Source organism: Ochotona curzoniae, unplaced genomic scaffold (assembly GCF_017591425.1).
Source record: "Ochotona curzoniae isolate NIBS_2020 unplaced genomic scaffold, NIBS_Ocur_1.0 patch120, whole genome shotgun sequence".
Lineage (NCBI taxonomy): Eukaryota > Metazoa > Chordata > Mammalia > Lagomorpha > Ochotonidae > Ochotona > Ochotona curzoniae.
In genome coordinates this window covers 657142-680257 of record NW_024466663.1, presented here as the reverse complement: position 1 = coordinate 680257, position 23116 = coordinate 657142, and the positions used below count along the sequence as shown (strand labels likewise).

At 36.1% G+C, this 23116-nt stretch overlaps 1 protein-coding gene across 5 annotated transcripts in view; it reads right to left on the bottom strand.

The window, feature by feature from the left end:
* The window catches only part of LOC121166309 (inositol polyphosphate 4-phosphatase type II-like), a 329961-nt gene that overhangs the window by 51306 nt on the left and 255539 nt on the right, over nucleotides 1-23116 (bottom strand). For all 5 annotated transcript variants that reach the window (XM_040995445.1, XM_040995448.1, XM_040995446.1 and 2 more), the window contains 2 exons: nucleotides 19500-19703; nucleotides 4163-4322 (listed from right to left, as the gene is read on the bottom strand). In XM_040995445.1, coding sequence (XP_040851379.1) covers nucleotides 4163-4322; nucleotides 19500-19703 — 364 coding nt within the window. The remainder of the gene's footprint in view (nucleotides 1-4162; nucleotides 4323-19499; nucleotides 19704-23116) is intronic.

Sequence of the window (23116 nt, the reverse complement as noted above, 5' to 3'; positions counted from 1 at the left end):
ACAAATATATGAATAAGCATTCAGCACCACTAGTCATCAGTGAGTGCAGATTAAAGCCACCATGAAGTATAGTCACACTTCACTTAGAATGGCCATCACCAGAAGACAAAATAACATTGCTGATAAAAATGCAAAGGCAAAGAAACCTTCTGGCATGTTGGTGGGGATGCTAATTAGGACAATCATTATGGAAAATAGTATGGCTATCCACCCTTCTGCGTTCATTGCAGCATTATTCATAACAGCCAATACACGTTGATGCTGGATATATGGTTAAGGAAAATATTTTATACTATGTACAATGGAGTCTTATTCATAACACAAAATGAAATCTTGACATTTACAACCAAGTGGATAGGACTGGGTTTGCTCTGTTAACTGACATTAGTCAGACACAGAAACATAAATATCATACATTATCCCTCATATTTAGATAGTAGATCTGAACTTAAAATGGTGGTTACCAGGGTTAAGGAGGGATAGAGATGATGAGGAAACAGGGCCAAAACATTAAAGAAGAATTAAGTCCTATTGTTCCAGAGCAGAGTGCAACTGCTTTGATTAAAAAATATGTATTATCTAATATAAAAACAGTATAATGGACACTGGTAGGTTTCAAGCAAACAAAAGAAACAGAGAAACAAACAAAAGAATGCAGTGATGATATTGACTGTTCTATTTGTTTCAATGGTAATCATGTGGTGCTATTAAGAGATGTGATCTGCATTCATAACATGAGAAACACTGACCCTGTACATGGCTAACCATTTAAGTTACAGTCTGCGGACCATCTGCAGGTATGTTTTGTTTGATTCTGTGTACATTAAGGAAAAGACATGTATTCTATTTCTTATTCAGCAAGTAGCACAGCAATTCCATTCTTTACCTTGGCTTCACATCACAGTCATCTAAGGATGCAAAAAAAATCTAAGTTTCCTAGGGCATATCAAACACTTTATGGTGCCTCAAATAGGGCTTGGTGGATCAATGTTACCCATGGAATTTAAAATGCAGTCAAATGGAAACACCTTTGCTGCGTAATACCTCACATACAACAAAAATAACTGCCAACATGAATCATACTCTTACTGAAGAGCAAATATTATGCTACCACTTTATTGGGGCCACTTTATGGCAGATTCCGAAGTGATTCAAATATGTGACCAAGCCTGAGAACCTGTACTGTATATGTGTGTGTGTGTGTATTACATATATATAGTACATACATATACATATATACACACACATATATACTATATATGTATATATATTTAATTATATATATATTTTGTTTTATGACACAGTTTCATAGGCTCTGGGATTCCCCTAACCCTTCCAAAAAGCCCTCCCCCCATATTGAATTCCTCCATATTGTTATAGTAGTATAGTTCATATCCAGTCATGATTCCTTCATTGCGGGCATGGACCATGCAGAGAGTCCAGCATCTTATTGTCCAGATAAATTCAACAGTTTCATTGGGAGACCATCCCTGGTCTGAGCAGAGCTGGCAGACCTTATATTAAACTTTCACTACTGCCTCATGAGACAGAGTTTTTTATTATTTACATTTTACAAGTAAGAAGCTGAGGTCAAGGAATGCTAAGCAATGAGCTGTAGTCCTTCAGCCAGCAAGTCATGGATAAAATGAACTTCTGACTTCCAGGGCCATGAATTTCATCCACAGCTATCTCCAGCCTGAGAAATGAAAAGTCCAAGTTCTATTGCCATATCCACACAGGATGTAGCCAGGTGACATATGTGTTCTCTGGTTGCTAATATTTCTCCTGAATTTCATGTTTAAGAGCTTTCCATAAATGTTCACATACTTTTTGAAAAAGTATACTTTTAACCAGACATTTCAAAATCCTATGTATATTGTTGCACATTTTTTTCACAGAAAAAAAATTCCCAAGATCTTGACATAAAAAAGACATGCTTTAATTTCAGGTTCATATTTCAAATAAGAATACCTTCTTTCAACCCAGTGTACATTAGAATATACAATCATTTTGTTTTATTTTAATTCATTCAAAACATTTTTTATCTTATTAATTTCCTCACTGACGTATAGGTCACACAGCAGCCAAGATGTTTTTTGATTTTCATTTTTATTTCTTCAGTGACACATTGATCATTCAGAAGCATGCTACTTAACTTTATGTCTTATTAATTTTCTCTTTTTCCTTCTGTTTTTTACTTTGTTTTCTGGATTTTCATTTAAGGGGATGAATAGCAACTGTGTAATAGAAACTAGCACAACCAGATGTGAAGATGCAATGCAGCAGGCATCTTTACTTCCAAATCAAAGATGGATTCTCAATGAAACTATTAAATACATCCTGACACTAAGATGCTATACTCTGTCGTTTTCCCTACCTACAAGGATACTCTAAAATAGCTGAATGATGAACCTATGACTGATTATGAAGGACTATACTATTGTAAGGGTGTAAGAGAAATTAAGGGAAATCTCAGAGCCTATGGAACTGTATCATAAATAATAAATAAATTTCATATAAAAAGAATATGTAATGATAATGACCCACTTTTAATATTACATTTCCTGAGTTAGAATGGTAAGAAGGAATATTTGAATCCCAAAAGATTTGCTCTTTAGGTTATACCATGGGTATGAATAAAATTTTATTTACTTAAGGGATTTAGTGCAACCTCATAAATGATTTTAAAGTTGGAGAAAGACAATATTCTGACTCAGAACTCCCTTGATTTAAAAAAAATATGTAATTCAATTTTGGAATTCAATTTTGAGAGCATAACATTGTCAATACTGAGATTTGACTATGAATACATTTCAACTTTTGCCACCAAAATAAACATGTGTTTTAATTTTAAAAATGTAGCAAAAATTGAGTATCCATAATCCAAATAATATGTCCAGATCCTTCGATAGATAATCTACAGATTAATATCTGCCTCACAGCTGATGTCAATAAATTCTCAATAAAGGACAAATGAAGCATGTTATTTCTTCATAACATAACTATGACAGGCTTTCCTTTTGATATACATAGATATATGGACCTATACCATAATTATCGAATATAAGTAATATTACCAGAAAGAAAAGCTTCATAGATCCACCTGTTACCATAAAAATATATCTGAACTTTTATCCTATGTGAATGCACAATGGAAGAGAGATTGTCTATTAAGAAAAACGTTTAACGTCATATTTCACAAATATGACTTCTAAAGGACTCTACTAAAAATCAAGAGAAGAAAGACTGATATTTTACATGATTAAACTGATGTAATTACGAGTGATGAAAAATCAGGCAAATTGGAAAACATTAAATCAATTTCATAAAAATACATACTTCGGAAAAAGAATATACTGAAATACCTTTTATTCTTTCTGAACATGTTTAAATTCTTAGCAAAGAAAAAGAGGTCTAGGCAAGTCTTAAGTTTCTGCAATTATGAAGAAATGTAGATGGTTGTTTTTATGTTGTCTCAACATAATCCACTAAAATGTGCCTATACAGGGGATCAACAATCAAATTCATATAAATAACTATAGTTAAAAATGGCATCATGTTTTCCAAGAAGCATTAAAATCACCTCTTTTATTTATCAGTGTTTATCTATAGACACACACATGTATAACTTTCTGTACCTTATTCCGCAAAATACCTTATCTATATTTTCGGAAAACATACTCCTCAGAATTCAAGATGCTTAAATGCTTTTGGAATAATTCAAAAAATATTTTCCGGAATCAGGCAGAAAACATTCTACCATATTGCATTCCATTTAGTAGTTATGTAAGACTGTGTTCTGATATCTAAGTTTCTCAGAATTAACAGATCAGATGTTTCTTTGTCTTCCTAATAAAATTTTGGAAGAATGTGTGAAAGTAGATTAAGCCATGTCACAGCCTTTAGAAGAATATAATGTTTTTTACCCTAAGATTTTTAGGTAAGAAAAAAAAAATAAAATGATGAGCCTTACAAGTGGCTCTGAAACACAACTGAGCTGCAATTTGATAAACAGCCTTCCATCATCTACGCCAGGGCAGTGGGAAAGCATGCTATCAGCACTCCCATCAAAGGCACTATTGACTCTCTTCTTCTATCTCATTTTATCATGGCTTTCTCATTTTATTTACTCAGTCAGTGGTTGGGAAAAATGATTTCTTACCCCTTGGATGAGGCATGATGGAATCCACTAGTGAAGGATCCTTCTCTCCATCTTTGTTGCTGTCAGCACTGCCTTCACCACCATCGTCTCTTTCGATCAATTTATCCACCATCGCTATTACGCAGTTCAGGCTCTTCCCCACACTGGCCCACACCCTATCCTGAAAAGAGCATGAGTATCACTACACAGTTTTCCACTGCAAAAGTAAGCAAGACAAAATCACACAAATCTGTTCTGGAGGAACAACCATCAGAATGAAAATTAAGTGATTAGATCACTAGCATGAATTTCATCAACTCGCAGATACAAGATACCTGCTTTCTCCTTAGCAAAGCAAATTCAAAATTTTAGAGATTTTTAAACTTAGTCTAATGTTTTAGTTCTATTACACATAAATCATGAAGTATTATTACAGCCCACAATTATGATGCTTTGAAATTGGAGATCTTGTTTCTTTAATAGCATTTAGTAAGAATGGGATATCGAACCAAGCTTTTAGGAAGGGAGACAGAGAGGAAGATCATCTGTCTGATGATTCACTCTCCAAGTGGCCTCAATGGCCAAAGCTGCATTGATCTGAAGCCACGAGCCAGAAGCCTCTTCCAGTTCTCCCATGCAGGTTTAGGGTCCCAAGCCTAGGGCCATCCTCCACTGCTTTCCCAGGCCATAAGCGGGGAACTAGATGGGAAGCAGTGCTGCCGGGATTAAAACTGGCACCTATATGGGATCCTGGCACATGCAAGGCGAGGACTTTAGGCACTAGGCTACTGCACTGGGCCCTAGCATAGCATTTTTTAATGTTTATAGCACATTAGCTTAAGTCCATTCAGGTACTGCTAACACATAACCTCAGGACCTTTAGTTCTGCCCAGATAAAACTCCACACCTATTATATCTAGGTTCTATTCCCAGTTCCTAGAAATCATAATTCTCTTTTCCAAACTATATTCGATTGCCATACTTTCCAGAAATACTGAAGTGCTGAAACTTAGACCACCTGCAACAGAATAGCCTAGAGAATCAAAATGCAGATTGCTGAATTCCACTAATGTAATCAGAAACACCACAGAGGAGGGAATCAAGTTGAAACCTTGATAAATTACTCTGGAACCTCTGAACACAGTAAGTCTTCAAACCTGTATTTAGAATGACATGGTACTGTTACATGATAAATCACTTTGAATGATTCACGTCCTAGGAGGAAGAACATACCACTATGGTGCTTCATTGTCATTAACATTCTCAGTCTGATCAGGGCCAATTATTGTTTAAGACATTATATAAAACCAAATTCTTTGATTCATTCCATTAATATTTTGGGTATAAATGTAACAGTTTTAATACAGAAGCCTGCCATCCTTGGAAGCCTTCATGCTCTGCTTCCCACATCAACTACATCAAGACAAGGATCCCCCTCCAATCCCATTCTGTGTGAGCGCAAGGAATAAATAGATTCAGGTGCTTTCCCTGTGCAGCACCATAAAGCTATCATTCAGTAGTTATTTATCCAGCAATGGAGCTATTTCAGGTAACTGGCGTAGCATTTAGTGCAAACATAACGTTCAACTAAATTACTTCCATGCTGGTGGGCATATTTTCCACACATTTAAAAAAACTGCCTAAATTGATTCTGTTTCTTTATACATATATAGACGAGTTTAGCAAAGAATAAATCTATAGAGATGAAACAACAGTTTAAATTATTTTGTGATAGTTTTAAAAGACTGTTAGTTGAGTAATATAACCATAGAAAATAAATGTTTGGACCATGGACATACATAGTTTAGTAGAGAGTGTAACAAGGTTTTCCAGACCCCATTCAAAGTCAGAAAAGGTCATTTGCAAGGCACTTAAGCAATGTTATCTATGAAACTCTGTGAAGAATCACCTCATGCTTGGGGAACACCACACTGTCATCTACCATTTTTGATGAAAATTCTTGCCTTATCTACCCATCACACACTGCCGTGGGAGCCAAATATTCTGCTTTCCATGAAAGCACTTGGGGAAATTAGAATATCCGGCAAAATCATATCCAATTCGTACTGGCTACACGAATGAATCAAGCTCGTTTTCCCTTCCCCCATAATTGTGTGTGTGAACGATACTATTAATCACAAATAATCACAACAATCTTTATCCTGCTGATAGTAATTTTTTCCCTAAAGAACTGGGAGCACTTGCCTTTACTAGATAAGACATGAGTCACATCTATAGATTATCCTGTTCCTGCTATTTTGGGGCGGGGGCTGAAGTAGAGACAGATTGAAGCCATGAACCATGAAGCCATGAGTTCTAACGAGGATCACCTATTCCAGAGCAAAGAAAAGATAACCTGGAGGTCTTCACATCACTAATATTGGGATGTGGTGGTGAGAAGTTTGCATTTCCAACCACAACAACACAAAAATTGGTCCTTGGTTCTGAACATATTTATCCACGACTACGAATTGCTTCGTTAGGTAACTAAATTGAAGCAGGAGGCAACCATCTAGCTAATATTCAGAACATATTTTGGCATTGAGGATAAAAGTGTGTGCAGAATCCTCTGAATTTCCCAGATGGCCTTTGCTTAGAAATAAGCTTTCAACTCTTCCTTTTGCTCAAGTGGAAAGGAACTTAACAATCATATGACAGATCTAGTGGTATCAGGGTTGCCTTTCTTAAAGAAAATAGTAAAGGAAAAGCTCAATTCTTCACAGAACCAGTTCTGAAAAACCTGAATAAGAAGCTATTTAAGAGACAATCTCATATTCACATAAATATGTTGCTCTTCCTTTGTGGATACCTATTGTTATTGGATTCTGCTGATGGAAACATATTTTTAGGAATTATTGTATTTCTATGGGGTGAACAAATTTCATGCATTTCACAATACAGATTTAGGAGCATAAACATATTTCCCACCACCCACTCTCCTGCCATTGTTCTCCACAAACCATACAATCAGGTCATTTCACAATCACAGCCTTAACATGTTCTTGGGTAAGGAATTAAATAAGAGCATCTAAAAAAATCACAGTTCCAATGAAACTATTAAATATATCTCGATATTAGCATGCTGGACTTTCTGCCATTGTCTACACCTACAATTTCAGGATTTACTTATAGAACAGAATTGGACTTCTCACAGTTGTTGAAGGACTATTTCATTGTAATAAACAAGGGGAAATCAGTGGAGGTAGGAAAATTGGGGAGGTAGAAGGGGAAATCTGCGAGCCTACAGAATTATATCACAAAATAAATAAATTTCTAAAAAGATAGATAAATAAAAATCACTGTTCCTCAACAGTATTGAAGAAAGGCTGCAAACCTCAAAAAGACAATTTTGCTCATACAAATCATAATTTTTTTTATATTCCTTGTACTAGTCACCAAAGATCAGGAGAAACATGATATTTGTCTTTTTCACACTGGCTTTTTTCACTAAGTATAATGATTTCTACCTGAATCCATTTTGTTCTAAATGTCCTGACTTCATTTGTTTTATGGCTGAGTAGCAATCCATACCACATGACATTTTCTTTATTCAGTCATTATTTGATGGACATAGTGCTAATATCATATCTTAGCAATTATGAACTGAGGTGCTATACATATGGGAGTACAGAGAGCTATCTCATATGCTGGTTTTATTTCATTGTAATAAGTTCCAGGGAGTGAGATGCCTGGGTCACACAGAAGATCTATTTTTGGATTTCTGAGGAATCGTCATACTGTCCTCTATCACAATCTTACTAGCTTACAGTCCCACCCAAAGTGTGGTAAGGATCTTTTTTTCCCACATCCTTTGCAGTGTTTATTGTTTTCTATTTTTTTTTTCTGAATTCTGTATGATAGTCATTCTAACTGGAGCATGGTTAAAGCCTCCTCATGGTTTTTATTTGGATTTCACAAATTGCTAGTCAACTGAGCATTTTTTTTTCCATATGCCTTCTGGCCATCTGAATTTCACCTTTTGAAAAATTCCTGTTCTTTTACTTTTCCCATTTTTAAACTAGATTTTTTTTTTACATTGTTGAGTGTCTTGAACACTTTACAGATTCTGGATATTAATTCCTTATTAGTTATGTAGAAAAGTTTTTGTGGGCAATGGGGAGGTGTCTTTTGGCCTTAGAGCATCTTTAATCATGATTGTTCACCAAGAACAATAACTTTAAAGTGTTCTGTGATACATAATAGAAAAAAATTTAATGATTAATGTCCATAGTATTCAAACTGTGGAAGAATGCTTATTACAAAAAAAAAAAAAGACTAAACTAAACAGTCTCTTAATCAATGCCAATAGTCACTTTGCACATAATCATTTTCTTGAAGGCAAATTTAACAGCAGACTGTGATGAAAATCAGTGATTTTTTTTAGATTTTAAAAATGTTTATTTTATTTTTATTGGAAACATAGATATATAGAGAGAAGGAGAAACAGAGAGAAAGATCTTCCATGCATTGTTTCATTCCCCAAATGACTGCAAACCAGAGCTGAGCTGATCCAAAACTAGAAGCCAAGAGCTTTGTCTGATTTCCCACGAGGGTGCAGGGTCCCAGGGATTTGGGCCATCCTCTATTGCTTTCTCAGGCCACACAGGAAGTAAAAGGACCGGGATGTAAACTGGTACACATATGGGATCCTGACATTTGCAAGGACAAGATTGGCCAAGTAAGTAATCACATTAGGCCCTATTGTGTTTTTAAGAAGGTTTAGGAGGGTCAGGGGTTAGAGAACTTAAACCCTTTTACTGCTTCTTCAGAGTAGATTAAATTATTGATTTGTACCCTTATCACTATTAGTCCATTGCAAGTTGTGGGAGCCATGTCTTCAACATTGAGCATAGCGTCTGGTCTTCAATTTTGTTGAAATAAAGGAAGAAAAATAAGTGAAAGAGAGAAGAAAACATGGAAGTAATAGAAAGTGGAATGATTCCCATCCAAAGAGAAACTAGAGCTGGCAATTACATTCATATATTCATCATCACCTTTACCTTAAAATATTATTAATATTTTTTATTCAAATTTAGAGATAAGGAGAATTCTGGCAAGACAGAAAGCAGTATTGATTATTGAAACGGCAAACACAGGAAACTCCTTTCTATGTATGACTTGAAAAACTTGGTTCTTGAACTATAATTGTGCATAGAAATGTAATAGACAATACCAAACTCTAGTCAGGAATATGAAGACAGGATGGGTAAGGTAGACATGTTCCCCATCTCACCGAAGTACGGTTGAATTTCAGTTATTTAAAAATGAATTCTATGGAAAATCATGATCAACCAGATGACTCTACATAAAGACCAAGCATCCTACTAGAGACTTCTGTGATCGGGAATGTTACATTTGAGGAAGGAGCAGTCACTTGGTTAACTGTCAAACAGGATGGGTTAGAAGGCGTAAGAGACCTACTTTAGTACAGACAGGATTAAGGATCCATCCATATAACTAGAATATAAGGCAAAATGTGGACTTCCACAAAAGATGATAGATAATTCAACTACTAAGGGACTGTTACAAATTACTAAATTATTTTGCAACTAAGATTTTAAGAGTAAGTAGTCCAGATTTTGAGGAGGAAAGCTCAATATTGGAGTTCACACCTAACTGAAAAACTTCATATTATTATGTTTGAAAATGTGCACATAGGGCCCAGTGCACAGTGGCACAGTGGTTAAGGTCCTCGCCTTGCACGCCCAGGATCCCATTTTGGCGCCAGTTCTATCCCGGCAGCCCTGCTTCCCTTCCAGCTCCCTGCCTGTGGCCCGGGAAAGCAGTCGAGGACGGCCCAAAGCTTTGGGACCCTGCACCTGCGTGGGAGACCCGGAAGAGGCTCCTGGCTTCGGATTGGCATAGTATCGGCCATTGCGCTCACTTGGGGAGTGAATCATTGGACGGAAGATCTTCCTCTCTGTCTCTCTTCTCTGTATATCCGCCTTTCCAATAATTATAAAAATAAATCTTTAAAAACAAAAGAAAATGTGCACATAAAACAGCAATTGTCATTCTGATGATCTTTACTAACTCTGACAGTCATAGGGGAAATTCTTTTTTGCATAGATTGCTCATATGTCAGACCTACTCCTCTACCTTCTCTACTGGAATCACATGATGAGGTCTGCTGGCACATTGTTGCAACTGGCTAATCCTCTACCTGGAAGTGCTGGCAACCCACATGGGTACCAGTTCTTATCCCAGCTGCTCCACTGCCTGTGGCCATGGAGAACGGCAGAGTATGGCCTAATGCGTTGGGATCCTGCACATGCAAGGGAGACCCACAAGGTGCTCCTGGCTTCAAATTAACTCAGCGCTGGGCATTGTGTCCTCTTGGTGAGTGATCAAATGGATGGAAGATCTTCCTGTCACTCCTTCTCTCTGTAAATTGTCTTTCCAATAAAAATAAATAAATCTTTTTAAAAAAATCACATAATTGGCTTCAGGCTGCTTCAAGGAAACTGGAAGTCTAGTTCATGAGAAGACAACTAAAGCATGAAGCTGTGGCTGCAGCACACAAAATCCCAGCCCTTCCTCACCCTTCCTTCAGACTACATTTCAGATCATATTAGTGTCCCTGTCATACCGGAGGGTTAAAACAATTTACTAACTATCAGAAAAGCACACAGAAAGCCTTATCTTCAGACCTAGCAACTGTTATCTTACAAGATATCCTCCACACAAATGATGTGATATAAAATTGATGAGTTAAAACCTAACCCTTGGTGAATGAGGCCTAACTGGTGTCCTTAATATTATGGAAGCCCTTGTAACAACCCCACTTCTTAGAGGAGAAAGTCCATAGGGAACTAGCAGTAGTATTATATTTCATTTTGAGCCAGATGCTGATACCGGTTTTTATTTATTTCTGGATGGGACTTAGGATAACATGTAGGTCAAGCTTTGTGTCACAGTTGCAAAAATGTGATGGATACAATAATGAGCAGCCAAGAAGACAGTGGAGCTGGCAGAAAAGCCATGAGGCTAGAGGGCACAAATGCTTACTCGGCATGCTGTACATTTATGCACTTGGTCTCATCATGAAAAATTCTGACTGCTCTGAATCAGCAGCTAACTAATAAAAAATGTGCAGTAATGCTTAGCATTCAATTTTTGTAAGGCCAATTTTTGAACAGTAAGAAAGTCAACATCACAGCAGAGCAGATAAGGAGATCCAAACAGCGCCATAAATTATTCTCTACTTGTCGTGATCAATTCCTGAAGACCTGGATTAGAAAGCATTGGTGATTGAGCCAAACCAAATCTATTTTTGCTAGGAAACTACAGTTCATTTTTGAGTTTACTCACATCATTTTGCTCTAGCCTGTCCAAGTTCTATAACACTGCAAACTTGGTTCCTAAAGAAATTGCTAATACTTCTTTTCAAATCCTCATTTTACACAGACTGCTAGATAAAATGAACTGAAGATGTTCAAGTTGTCACATGTAGTGCACAAGCTATCTAAGACTTGAAAACATCTAAATATACAAACATATGTCTACTAAATAAATCCAGATTTGTAACATCCATCAGGATTAAATAAGATTACACAACACTAGCTTCCAATGAATTCATTTAACTTTACTTCACTACTTATATAAAAACTCCTGATTTTCTCTTCCCAGCAACCACATTCCACCCAAAACGCTCTACTTGTATTATTCTGAAATTTAATCCCTTGTCATACAAAAGAACTCAGGAAGTTGGCCTCTGTTTCTCTAGTACTGACTGCCTCACATTCCGTTTGTTAAGATCAGTTCTGGGGCCCAGGGTGGTGGCCTAATGGCTAAAGTCCCTGCCTTGCACATGCCAGAGTCCCATATGGGTGCAAATTAATGTCCAAGCAGCCCCATTTCCCATCCAGCTCCCTGCCTGTAGCCTGGGAAAGCAGTTGAGGATGGCCCAAAGACTTGGGACCCTGCACCAGTGTCAGAGAACAGGAAGAGGCTCCAGGCTCCTGGCTTCAGATTGGCACAGTTTCAGCCGTTGCAGCCACTTGGGGAGTGAATCATCAGACAGAAGATCTTCTTCTCTGCCTCTCCTCCTCTCTGTATATCTGACTTTCCAATAAAAATAAAAATAAAAATAATTCTTTGAAAAAAAAAAAAGAAAAATCAAGTCTAGAACTACACTATTAACTCATTTCTGTTGAGTGAAATGGCTGGAGAAGTTCAGCAAGGTTTCCCAACTACTGAAAATACAAATGACAGCACACATTAAGCAGCCACATTGGGAACAACTGGCATAATTCTATCTTTGTCTATCCTGGGAAGAGTGAAATCTTATGAAGGTGCCTTCCTCATTGTAAGATTAACAATACCAAACCACTTTACCATGTGTGTCTCAGGAATGAAAGAAAGAAAAATGTGGGTAGGGAAAAATAGTTGATCCTAATTTATATTAGCTGGGAAACATTTATAGAAATGATTTCCATATAACTAGTTCTATTTTAGTTGGCAAAGAAATAATCAAGTTAAAATCGCCACCGGGTTTCAGGAAGCCTTAACTGATCATGTGCTTAGCTGCGGTCATCTCTGATATTCTGAATCCATCCAGAATATTATCGGTTCTATGCTTGGAGATATTCTGAAGATAAATTATTGTATAATCACCGAACAACTGATGATGGCTCCAGGAAACAGGGATATATTGTGAAGAAGGATAGAATGGTCATCTAAAAATTGATTAAGGCACTGAGAAAAAAGAATTAAGGAGAAAGGGATTGAACTGGGTACTTTTCACTTGGAGAAACAAAATCCACAAGAGAATTCTAGACTAACAGAAGTATTATAAACAGAAATATATAAAATTCAAATATCATGTATTTTAAAATTGCATTGCAAAACTAGCTATTTGAAGTCAAATTCAGATACATTAATTTATTCTATAAAATGTATACTGCGTACCTTTTGTGTGTATGGATGAAACAATGAGTAAGAAAGATACTAACTTTTCCTTAAGGGATTTACAAAGTTCACAAAAACATGGAAGAAATAGACATTTACAATTGATTAAAATTCAGCATTCAACGGATTTTATGCTCCTGGAATGCAGGGACAATGCTTAACTATACAAATGTATGACATGTGAATTCTTTGATAAGTTCATGGAAAAAAACCTACCCATTCCAATAACTTTGCTTTTGCAGTTATCAAAAATTTTGGAAATAAATGGCCATACTTCAGTACATATATTACATAACTGAGTAAGTTACTGCTTTGAAATCATTTAATAAATCAGTCTGAAAGAATTACATCTAAATAAACAGAATGCTTTACTTCCTTCTCAGTAATATCAGGGCAATATTTCATATAAGTGAGTTCTGATAGAGAACTGAACAAAATCTGTTTGGAATATCAGTTTGCATAAGTACCTTTCCAGTATGCATGACCTAGGTTTTTTTTTCTTTTTCTTTTCCTTTTTTTTTTCCCTTTAAAAGTGATATCTGAGATGGACATAACAGCCTGTAGTATAAGTTGAAAACATGAATCACAACAAAATAGCTGTGGAGATATGCCTGCCTAATGTGCCTTGTCCTCAAAAGTTAGCAGTGGTTTGCTAGAGTACTGCTTACTGCTTTGAAAGACTATGATACAAAAAGCCCTATCAATGCTCCTGTTACGTCAAAGTATTCCTGTTTTCTCTGGGCATAAAAAAAGGAAAACACAGGACAAACTGGATTATACAGAATTGGCAAGGAACATCTTAATTAAAGTGGTTTATGTAAATCGTGTTTCAAATGACAACCCTTGGTAGTATTGAGTTATTTTTAAAAACTCCAAAATTTTAGGTTATATGACTTCATAAACAGGATATCACACATAAATACGGCTAGTACCATTATTTATAAGTGCTTAGACAATGGAAAAAATGCATACCATATATCATGTTACTGAGATGTAAAAATATTGACCCTGATAAGAAATTACAGGTAGCTTCTAACCTTAAAAAAGGAGATTAAATTGAAAGTGTTTGTTTACTTCAATTGTCAATATATATTTAACAGTTTCACTGGGAATTTATCTTTTACTCAGAAATAGAAAAGAATCCTGCAAGTTAGCTTCACTTCTTGGCATGCTGTCTCCTTATGCAGTTCCTCTACATGAAAACTGTATTCATTCAGAGCCTATGGAACTGTAATTTATAAAAGTTTAAAAATGCAAAAAAAACTTACATTTGCTTCTAAGAAGATAATTAACTTGGATGATGAAATTTTGCATGTAGAAATATATAATGGCATGTAGAAATACAGTTTGAATAAAACAGAAATACAGCTGAAATCAAATGGATTTTCACTAAGACTAAATAACAGGAATAGTTTTTCTAATTCCATACTTCGTTGGAATGGATGAGAATATAAAGGAGTCTAAATTTGCTTTTGAACAATTTATTTGAATAAGGGTAGACAGATTTAGCCATGAACCCATCAGTGTAATAATGTTGAAATTAAATCCCAGTTTTGTAGAGAAATAGTATAATTACTGAAAGCCACAAAACTGGGTCAACTTAATAGTTTGGTTAGATGACATGCTTTCGTATCTTAGGCAAACTAATCCTGGAACCCCAGCTGCTGGAAACATCTGCTTCAGGGGTGAGGAGGGAAAAAAAGCAGTATGCCATCTTTACTAGCTGAAATACAAAGCTATAGTTTTCTATTTCACGGCACAGATTGTCATAAACCTCAAATACTCCTTTGCGATTTAGTTGTTTCCTAACTTTTTAGGAAAACAAACTTCTAAATCATTTGTTCATTTAAGTAAAATTCAAACAAATAACATTTTTTGAAAGCACTCATTTCACTTCCAACTCCTAACATATTGACTGTATAATTATTATGAAATTATAAACCACCCATTTTTGTCAACAAAATAGTCTGAAAAGGTAAAGAACAGCCTCAAACTGACTTAGATTTCAGAGAAATTCTCTTTTCTGAACAATGAAGAAAGAGTGTTAGAAATCTCAGTAGCATAGGATTTAAGAATAATGTAACAACATGTATTCATTTGCTGATATTCATCACAAGAAGTTCAAAGCAATTGTTGCAGTTAGATAATTGTTACACTCTCAAACAGAAGTAACACAAATATTTTTTTAACATGGAGACACTGCAATCTTATAGGAAAATCTAAGTCAAATTAAGTAACATGTATCACAGAAAACCCATTACTTTAATTTAAAGCATTGAATTACTTCTAGAAGTTGACTAGATTTGTGATGACTACTGAAATTTTTCTAAAAACTAATTAAGTAAAGGAGCACACAGATATGTTTCCAATTCATTTAATAGCACAGCTTCCAAAGGCATTTTCAATTAACAACATTTTCTTTAGATTTACTCAATTTGCTAAAGCTGGGTAAAGCTTTGAAAATAACATTAAATAGGAGACTGGTAAAATTATTTTCCATCTCTTTCATAAGAGATTTCTTTATCTTGCTGAAGAATTATTTTTCCAAAATATCATTGCTAAGAGCATAATGCCTGGAGTTATAGAGAGAATCAAAGTTATATTTTGCAAAAGTTAATGGGAAAAAATAACTGAATGGAGAGATACTGAGGGAGAGAAAAAGAGCAGGGGTGAAATGTATTTACTTTCTTAGTATCATTTCTAAGAAATACTTGAAATCTGTTCTCTAACACAAAGTTTAAAAATGAAATGAAAAGAGGAAAATCAACAAAATGCTGTAAAAATATTCAAGTGGTTATTATTTTCAGAAAAAGTGAACTTAGGGGAGTAGAGAAGTGACCTTGTTGGGTGGGATTTTCTTTGCAATTGTGATAAATTTAGACAAAGCACTTACACACTTTGTGGGGGGGAAAAATGAGTTTCTGATGATCTTATGAAAAGATCTGAATGGCGGCCCAGTGTTGTAGCCTAGTAGCTAAATTCCCTGAGATCCCATATGGGCGCTTGTTCATGTCCCAGCAGCCCCACTTCCCATCCAGCTCCCTGCTTGTGGCCTGGGAAAGCAGTTGAGGATGGCCCCAAACCTTGGGACCCTGTGCCTGTGGAGGAGATTGGAACGGAGCTCCTGGCTTCAGATTTGTTCATTTCTGGCCATTGCAGCCACTTGGGGAGTGAATCAGCAGATGGAAAAATATTCCTCTTTGTCTCTCCTTCTCTCTGTATATCTGATTTTCCAACAAAAATAAATCTTAAAAAAAAGAAATAAAAAAAGAATAGATATGAAAGTAACTGTAGACCTTCATTATTATCCTGTTCTTCCTGCCATTGAAAGAAGCCAAAGCAATGTGAGAAGTCACGCCTTCACAACTAGTGTCAGAATTTCCAAGGAAATCATCCAAACTGAGAAGGCATGATGCTGACTGACACTTCCTCTGCTGGCCCTTCCCAAGGAACTTAATTCTTCCTGTTTTGACATCAGTGTGAAACCAGCACAATTCTCTACCTATCTTCTGTGCACGCTTCTCTCCAAAGATGATGCTACTTTAGTGGGGGGAATAGAAGCAGCCATTCAGCCCACACACCTCACCAACGTAAAAAGCAACTTCACAACGTCCATGCAGTTTCTGAAGAAGACAGCATTGCTGTTAAGACTCATCCTTTCTCTTGCACACTAGAATCAAGGTTCTTTCTTCTTCTACAAGGAATTTGCTCTATCAGATATAACTTATATCTCAGAAGTGATCTTTGGGATATATCCTCAAATTTCACCAATTTTAAAACAAAATAAGTAAGTAATGAAAAATTATCTCAACACACACTAATTATCTTCTTCTGGATGTCAGATTCCATATCTTTTCTAAAAGGTCTCATCATCTTCTTTCATGAATGGCTAACTTTCGCTTATTTACAAATTACTTCTGGAAATCTCACCTTGCCTCCAAGCCTCCACTGCAATCCCCATGTGGGTTTTTGTTTTTTTTTTTGTTTGTTTGTTTTACTGTTATTATTTTTTATGGTCCAATTTGTGGGTATAAGGATTCCTTCCTGCCTCCCCCCTCCTCCCTCACCATTCCCTGCTTCTTCCATTTCTCCCATATTATCACAGTAGTATAGTCCTTTAGTAACAGTTACAAGTTTAACATTCTGCTACTTAAGTGTATCATGACATTGTAGGCATAAGCAAAGGTAAAATATTCAACATAATAGTGTCAAGTTATATTTAAGTGATTCATTCAGAGTCTTCCTTTTATCAAGGAATAGAGATGCAGCCTGCAATGTATCTTTACTTTTCAGTATGCAAGTCTCCACTGCACAGTTCATTGATGAAAATATATGCACACATTTCTTTACCTATACATTTTTTATTTTGCATGAAAGCTGTGTTTCTATAGCCCTGAGCATGCTGTGAAGGCCCCTTGGCGAGAGTGAATCATGGAGAACAGGTACACAGTAATACCCATCGAAGTGAATTGTCTTCCTTAGAATTTCTCAGCTGATGATGTTTCTCACTTCCTGCTTCATTGGCTATAAGACATTTCAATGTTTAAGTCATGATCAGACAAGCAGAAGTTAACTTCCATCAACTACAATTTCTCATCTTTGCAACTGTTTTTTCACATATTTTTATCTACATATTTTTATGAGCTCTAAGAAGTCATGAATCACCATCTCATTTGGGTCACTTATTAGATCGACCATCTCAAAAATTTTTGTCAATAAAACAAAGCAGAAGGCAAAGAGGGAAGAAATTTTGAACACAATGAAGAGGTCATAGTTGGACAAATCTTTGAATACACAGTAAAAATGGGGAAAAAAGCAAAGACTAGTCTAAAATTCCCACTTGATTAAATATAAACGTGGCCATTATCTGTCAAAAATTATCACTGTAGGATATCCATATGTTCATATTTTACAGACTCTCCAACAATACAAGCAGGTACTAATTAATGAATGAAACCTAACTTTTCTGCTTCTATCCAAATTATTGAAATCCACAGTTTTCATTTTGTATCAATTCTCTCCATTTATATCAAGAGGTAGTACTGATTCTCTTAATAAAAAGATAATTTACATTCCTTAGAGGAAAAGAAAAACTACACAAATAACAACACTAGCAGAGTGCATTTATTGTATCCTCACATAGCTAAATCATATATCTTTTAGCCACTCAAAGAGTTAAGCTGAAAAGATGCTGTTATTTTCATTTTACATTTGGGAAAAATGAAGTTCAGAGAGGTTAAGAGGTACAAGTGCCTTGGAGCTGTGAATAAATTGAAGAAGAAGGTGAGGTAAAAAGGAAAAAATATTAGATTTGCTCTTTTGAAAATGCTTCAGTGGGAAAAATTCAATCTTAATCAGCAACAACAAACACTTATTCAGCATTTACCTCATGGAGCCCTGCTCTGTCTTTTCTGTAATGAAAATTTTACCCAAAGAAAGAGTAGGCATTGCCTTACAGCGTCTCAAATGGCAATATCCCGGAGCACACTGGTCTTCAATATATTTACTCCTCAAACATTCTTAAATTCCAAGATAGCATGAAAGATAATTGTTAACTGAAACCTTTTAATCTAGCACTACTAAGTGACATCTGCTTTGCTTCATTTGATTTTGTTTGGTTAAGCAGATGATAGGGAAGGGGGTGTGCATATGTGTGCGCACACGCATGGGCACAGGTGCAGCTCACCTGAAGGCTCTTGCATACAACGTGCTGATGTCATCATGACATTGCCCTGGCTGCTGCAAGTGTATGTTCCTTTATTCTATTCTGCACCGCAAGGATTCCTCCATCCACTTTTGCTTCTTTTGTTTGTTGATTTTTCCTTCTTTGCTATTCTTTTCTGATGTTTAAATGCAGACATTGATTTGTCAATTTTACTGATCTTAGAGCAACATTTTCTGTTCATTTGTGACCTGGGGTGATTTAAGAAATGTCCATGCCAACTGATATTTAAAAGTGAATATTTCATGAAAAATATGGCCAGAGCTAATATGCTGTATTACAACAATAAAAAAAAAATACTTCATTCAAGCTGCATTCAAGTTGTGGTCATATGGAGAATTTTGATGCTTTTCCAGAGGAAAAAAATGTTAATATTTTATATACCAGGAAACAGAGAAGGAATTAAATAAGGGAAAATAGAATTTCATTTTTATAACATCTTTGCTTTGAGTATACAGTCTTGATTATACATGATTTATTGGATAGCAACTATATTTTAGTATCTAATAAGGAAGATCATTTATACAACTTCCAAACATAAATTTTGTCTAAAGAAAAATGGGAACTATTTTCCTCTCATATGCATTGCATTACGATTGGTTTCTAACATGATTTTTGAGGGGAGGCATGGGTGCGAGTGCGGGGATTGACAAAGGTACCCATTTCCTTTCACTGTTCCTTGAGAGGGCTAGCCATTGAGAGGCAAGAGATGTACAACAGACTTACCCACTCTTCTTCATCGTAGTCTGAATGATGTGGTATGGAGTCCTGCCTTTTCACTGGCGGGGGCTGCTCTCGGGGGCTGCTCTCCTCTTTACTTCCCTTAGGAGAGGGTGTCTTCTTCAGAATTCCCCCTGGTCTTGCAGTGTAAAGTGCTAGAAGAGCGCTTCTGACCAGTTGATCCTTGAAGGCATGTACAAAAAGCTCTGTCTAGAAAGAAATGAACAACATAAGAAACATCGTGGTAGGGACCTCAGTCTAGCGCTAACGAAACATTGACTGCAGATTTGTTGCTACATAAGGCACAAAATGTACAGGCACCAAAGAGAAAATGATTCATACTAATCAATGGACAATAGTTTGGCTCTGGATTGCTGCCACGGACTTGAGATTTTCTGTTTTAACGTTAATGCTGAGGATGTAAATGCAGTATAAGGGCATGGCACAACAGCCTAGAAGCTAAAGCCCTCGCTTCGCATGTGCTGGGTGGGATCCCATTTGGACGCTGGTTCCCATCCAGCTCCCTGCTTATGGCCTAGGAATGCAGTCAAAGATGGCCCAAAGCCTTGAGACCCTGCAAAAATGTGGAAGACCAGGAAAGAAGATCCTGGTTCCTGGCTTTGGATGGTCACAACTCCAGCAGTTGCAGCCACTTGGGGAGTGAATGATCAGACGGAAACTCTTCCTGTCTGTATATCTTACTTTGCAAGGAAAATTTAAAAAATAATAAAGGCAGTATAAATACCATCTGCTTTCTCAATCTTCTCTCTTTTCATTCCAAATCCTGTCTTTGGAGATGAATTTCCCTTGGTATGTTCGTGTGAACAATACCTAGCTGCTTCACCTTTTAAGTAAATCCAAACACACTTTAAAAGAAAATTTGATCAGTCTAAGTACATTTTATATTTTAAACAAGGTGAAGGCTACAGAAAAATAAAGATTTCAAACAATAGTCTGGACAACTCTTTTTGCATGATGGGCAGATCTCAATAGTATAAAGAGGAAGTCTCATCGGAAAAACACTTGGCTCCTACTCCTTGTCACCCTTGAAGTGGTTTCCTCCTCATTCATGTTCAGTGATAGCAAGGTTCTTGGGAAACTTTACATGGCACATTACAAGCTTGGGGTAAATACTTAGTAAGGACTGCAGTAATGGTGGATTCCCAAATAGAAAGGACATTACTGCTGTGGTTTGTGACTTCCTGATGAAATACTTAATAGCTTCACTCTGTTCCAGACTGGAGACTATGGTCATTTATTTTCTGTACTGTAGTACATTTAACATGTGTGTGGCCAAACAACATAGTCAAAGTAGAGAAACAGGTCAAGTACAGACTTATTTTGTTATAATTCACTAGGAATGGGTCATTTAAGACAGTGTTATTCTGAATAATAATTGATACCAAAATCAAATGCAAGGTTAATGTTACTCTTGCTGTAACACAATGAAGTTGCTACTGGGTGTACTCGCAAGGTGCTTGTTATCAGTGTCATATTTAACCACTGGTTAACAAATTATGCCTTAAATCTTCATGTGACTGTCAATAATAATAAAAAAATCAGTTAGAACTTGTGCAAAATAAATCTCTACTAAAATTGCATAGTTGCTATTTGAAATATTAGAAAATTCCATAGCTATGAAGCACCTTCAAGTTAAACTTTTGCTAACCAAATTAGAAAAAACAACAACAAAAAAAATTGTACTGAGATGCTACAGGGGGTTCCTTTTTGTAGGCACAGATGGAATAGGTCCATTTTCCAACAAAATCATTAGATATTTCCCCACTGATAATATCCACCATCAACCTGAAAGGCCCTGTCCTTTTTCCCCTTCTTGCTAAGTGTAAGGTTTCTTGCTATGAACAGTTCTCATTGATAAGTGTAGATAAAATTATCCCTGTAACTACCTCTGCCATAAGGCCTTATTAGAACATTCAAATATCCTGTTAGCATACTAGTCCCATCATGTCACTTCAATTTTTAAAATCCATTTTGAAGGTAAGGAAGCAAGAAATACAGAAAACAAAATATGAAAATAAAAGAGCATAAAATATTTTGGAATATATTAGACAAACAAAATTAAACTTTATGGTGGAAAGTGTCCAAGGAAAAACTCTTCTTTAATTTTTCCAGTGAATTGCTAATACAAGAATGGAAGATATAAAAGAATACAGACAGAAAAAATGGAAAGACAATATCCAAAAAATTCTGTCAATGTAGTCACATTAAAACTGAGAAACATGTTGCTTATACAATTTAATGTAGCATGGATGTGTCCACAATGTGATTTTAAATCTTAAAAAAATGTGAATTTACTCCTGTTTAGATTAACCAATGTATTTCTCTGTTGACACTGCAATATTTTTTTTTATTTATTTCAAGACAAAAGAGCTTGTGTTTGAATTTCTGCTACTATAGCACCAGTCCCCACAATATTCACATAATTACTATGTAGCTAAATATCTATTCACACCCAGTGAAATCTTCTAAAGTACTTGTAATAGCCATCATTTTCTTCTCATGTCATGCACATGCAAAAGTTTCATTTTGGTTATTTAAATCTCATTTGAATTGATTTAACACCAAATGCAAGAAAGATAATGCATTAGATTATCACCCAGAAAATTCTTTGGATAGCTAAAAATGAGGTGCAAACTTTCTTTGTATTCAATGTATCTATTTATGAGAGGAATTATGGGAGGGAGGGAAATGGAAGGGGAGAGGGAGAGACAAAGAAAGAGAGAGACAACGTAAACCAGGTCTCTCCACTGGTGGCGAGAACCCAATTCTTTAAGTAGTCACTGCTTCCTGCAACAGTCAGCATTAATGAAAAGCTGGAGCTGGGAGCCAGAGGTGGCTATCAAACATAAGAACTGTGATTTGGGATGTAGGTACCTTAGCCACTAGGTGAAACCCTCACACCACAAAAGTCTTAAATGCTATAATAGCTAATCTTTGTATCTATGTGGGCAAATGTATCTGACCTCTTGACTGTTCTCAGGATCACAAGGAATTTATCCATAAAATCACATTTTAAAAATCTAAGCATTTCATTGCAATATCCATGTGACCTGAGCAAACATTTGTTTTCTTGACCTGCATAAATTTCTATGTGTAAACCAAAGAACATCTTGGGTATTTTACAATCAAAATAAAATCAAACTTTTTTAGGCATCTAGACTATTGATTCAGATAGCTACATCCAATGCCAGTGTGCTTGGTTCAATCCCTGGTTCCAGCTCCTGACTCAAGCTTATGGCTAAGGCAGATACTGCAGAGCAGTGGTGATGAATCATGAGTTCTGGCCACCCACATAGAAGACCTAGATTGAGACTCCAGTTACCAACTTCAGGCCCCATCCAGTCTGGGCATATGGGGAAAGTACCAACCCATGTGATCTCTCTTTCTCTCTCTCTCTCTCCCTCTTTTAAACATCTTTAAAATATAAATCAAGCTTGAGGTGATGAATGCAGTCCTTTAACTCCAATGTATTTGTATATCACCATTCCTTCAGCTGAGACGAGGCCAGTAAGTCATAAAGAGGATATGCCTGTGTCTCTGTGTTTCCTACTCAGTATTCTAAAGATTTCTTTTCTTGGAAGCACCCTTAATGAAAATGACAG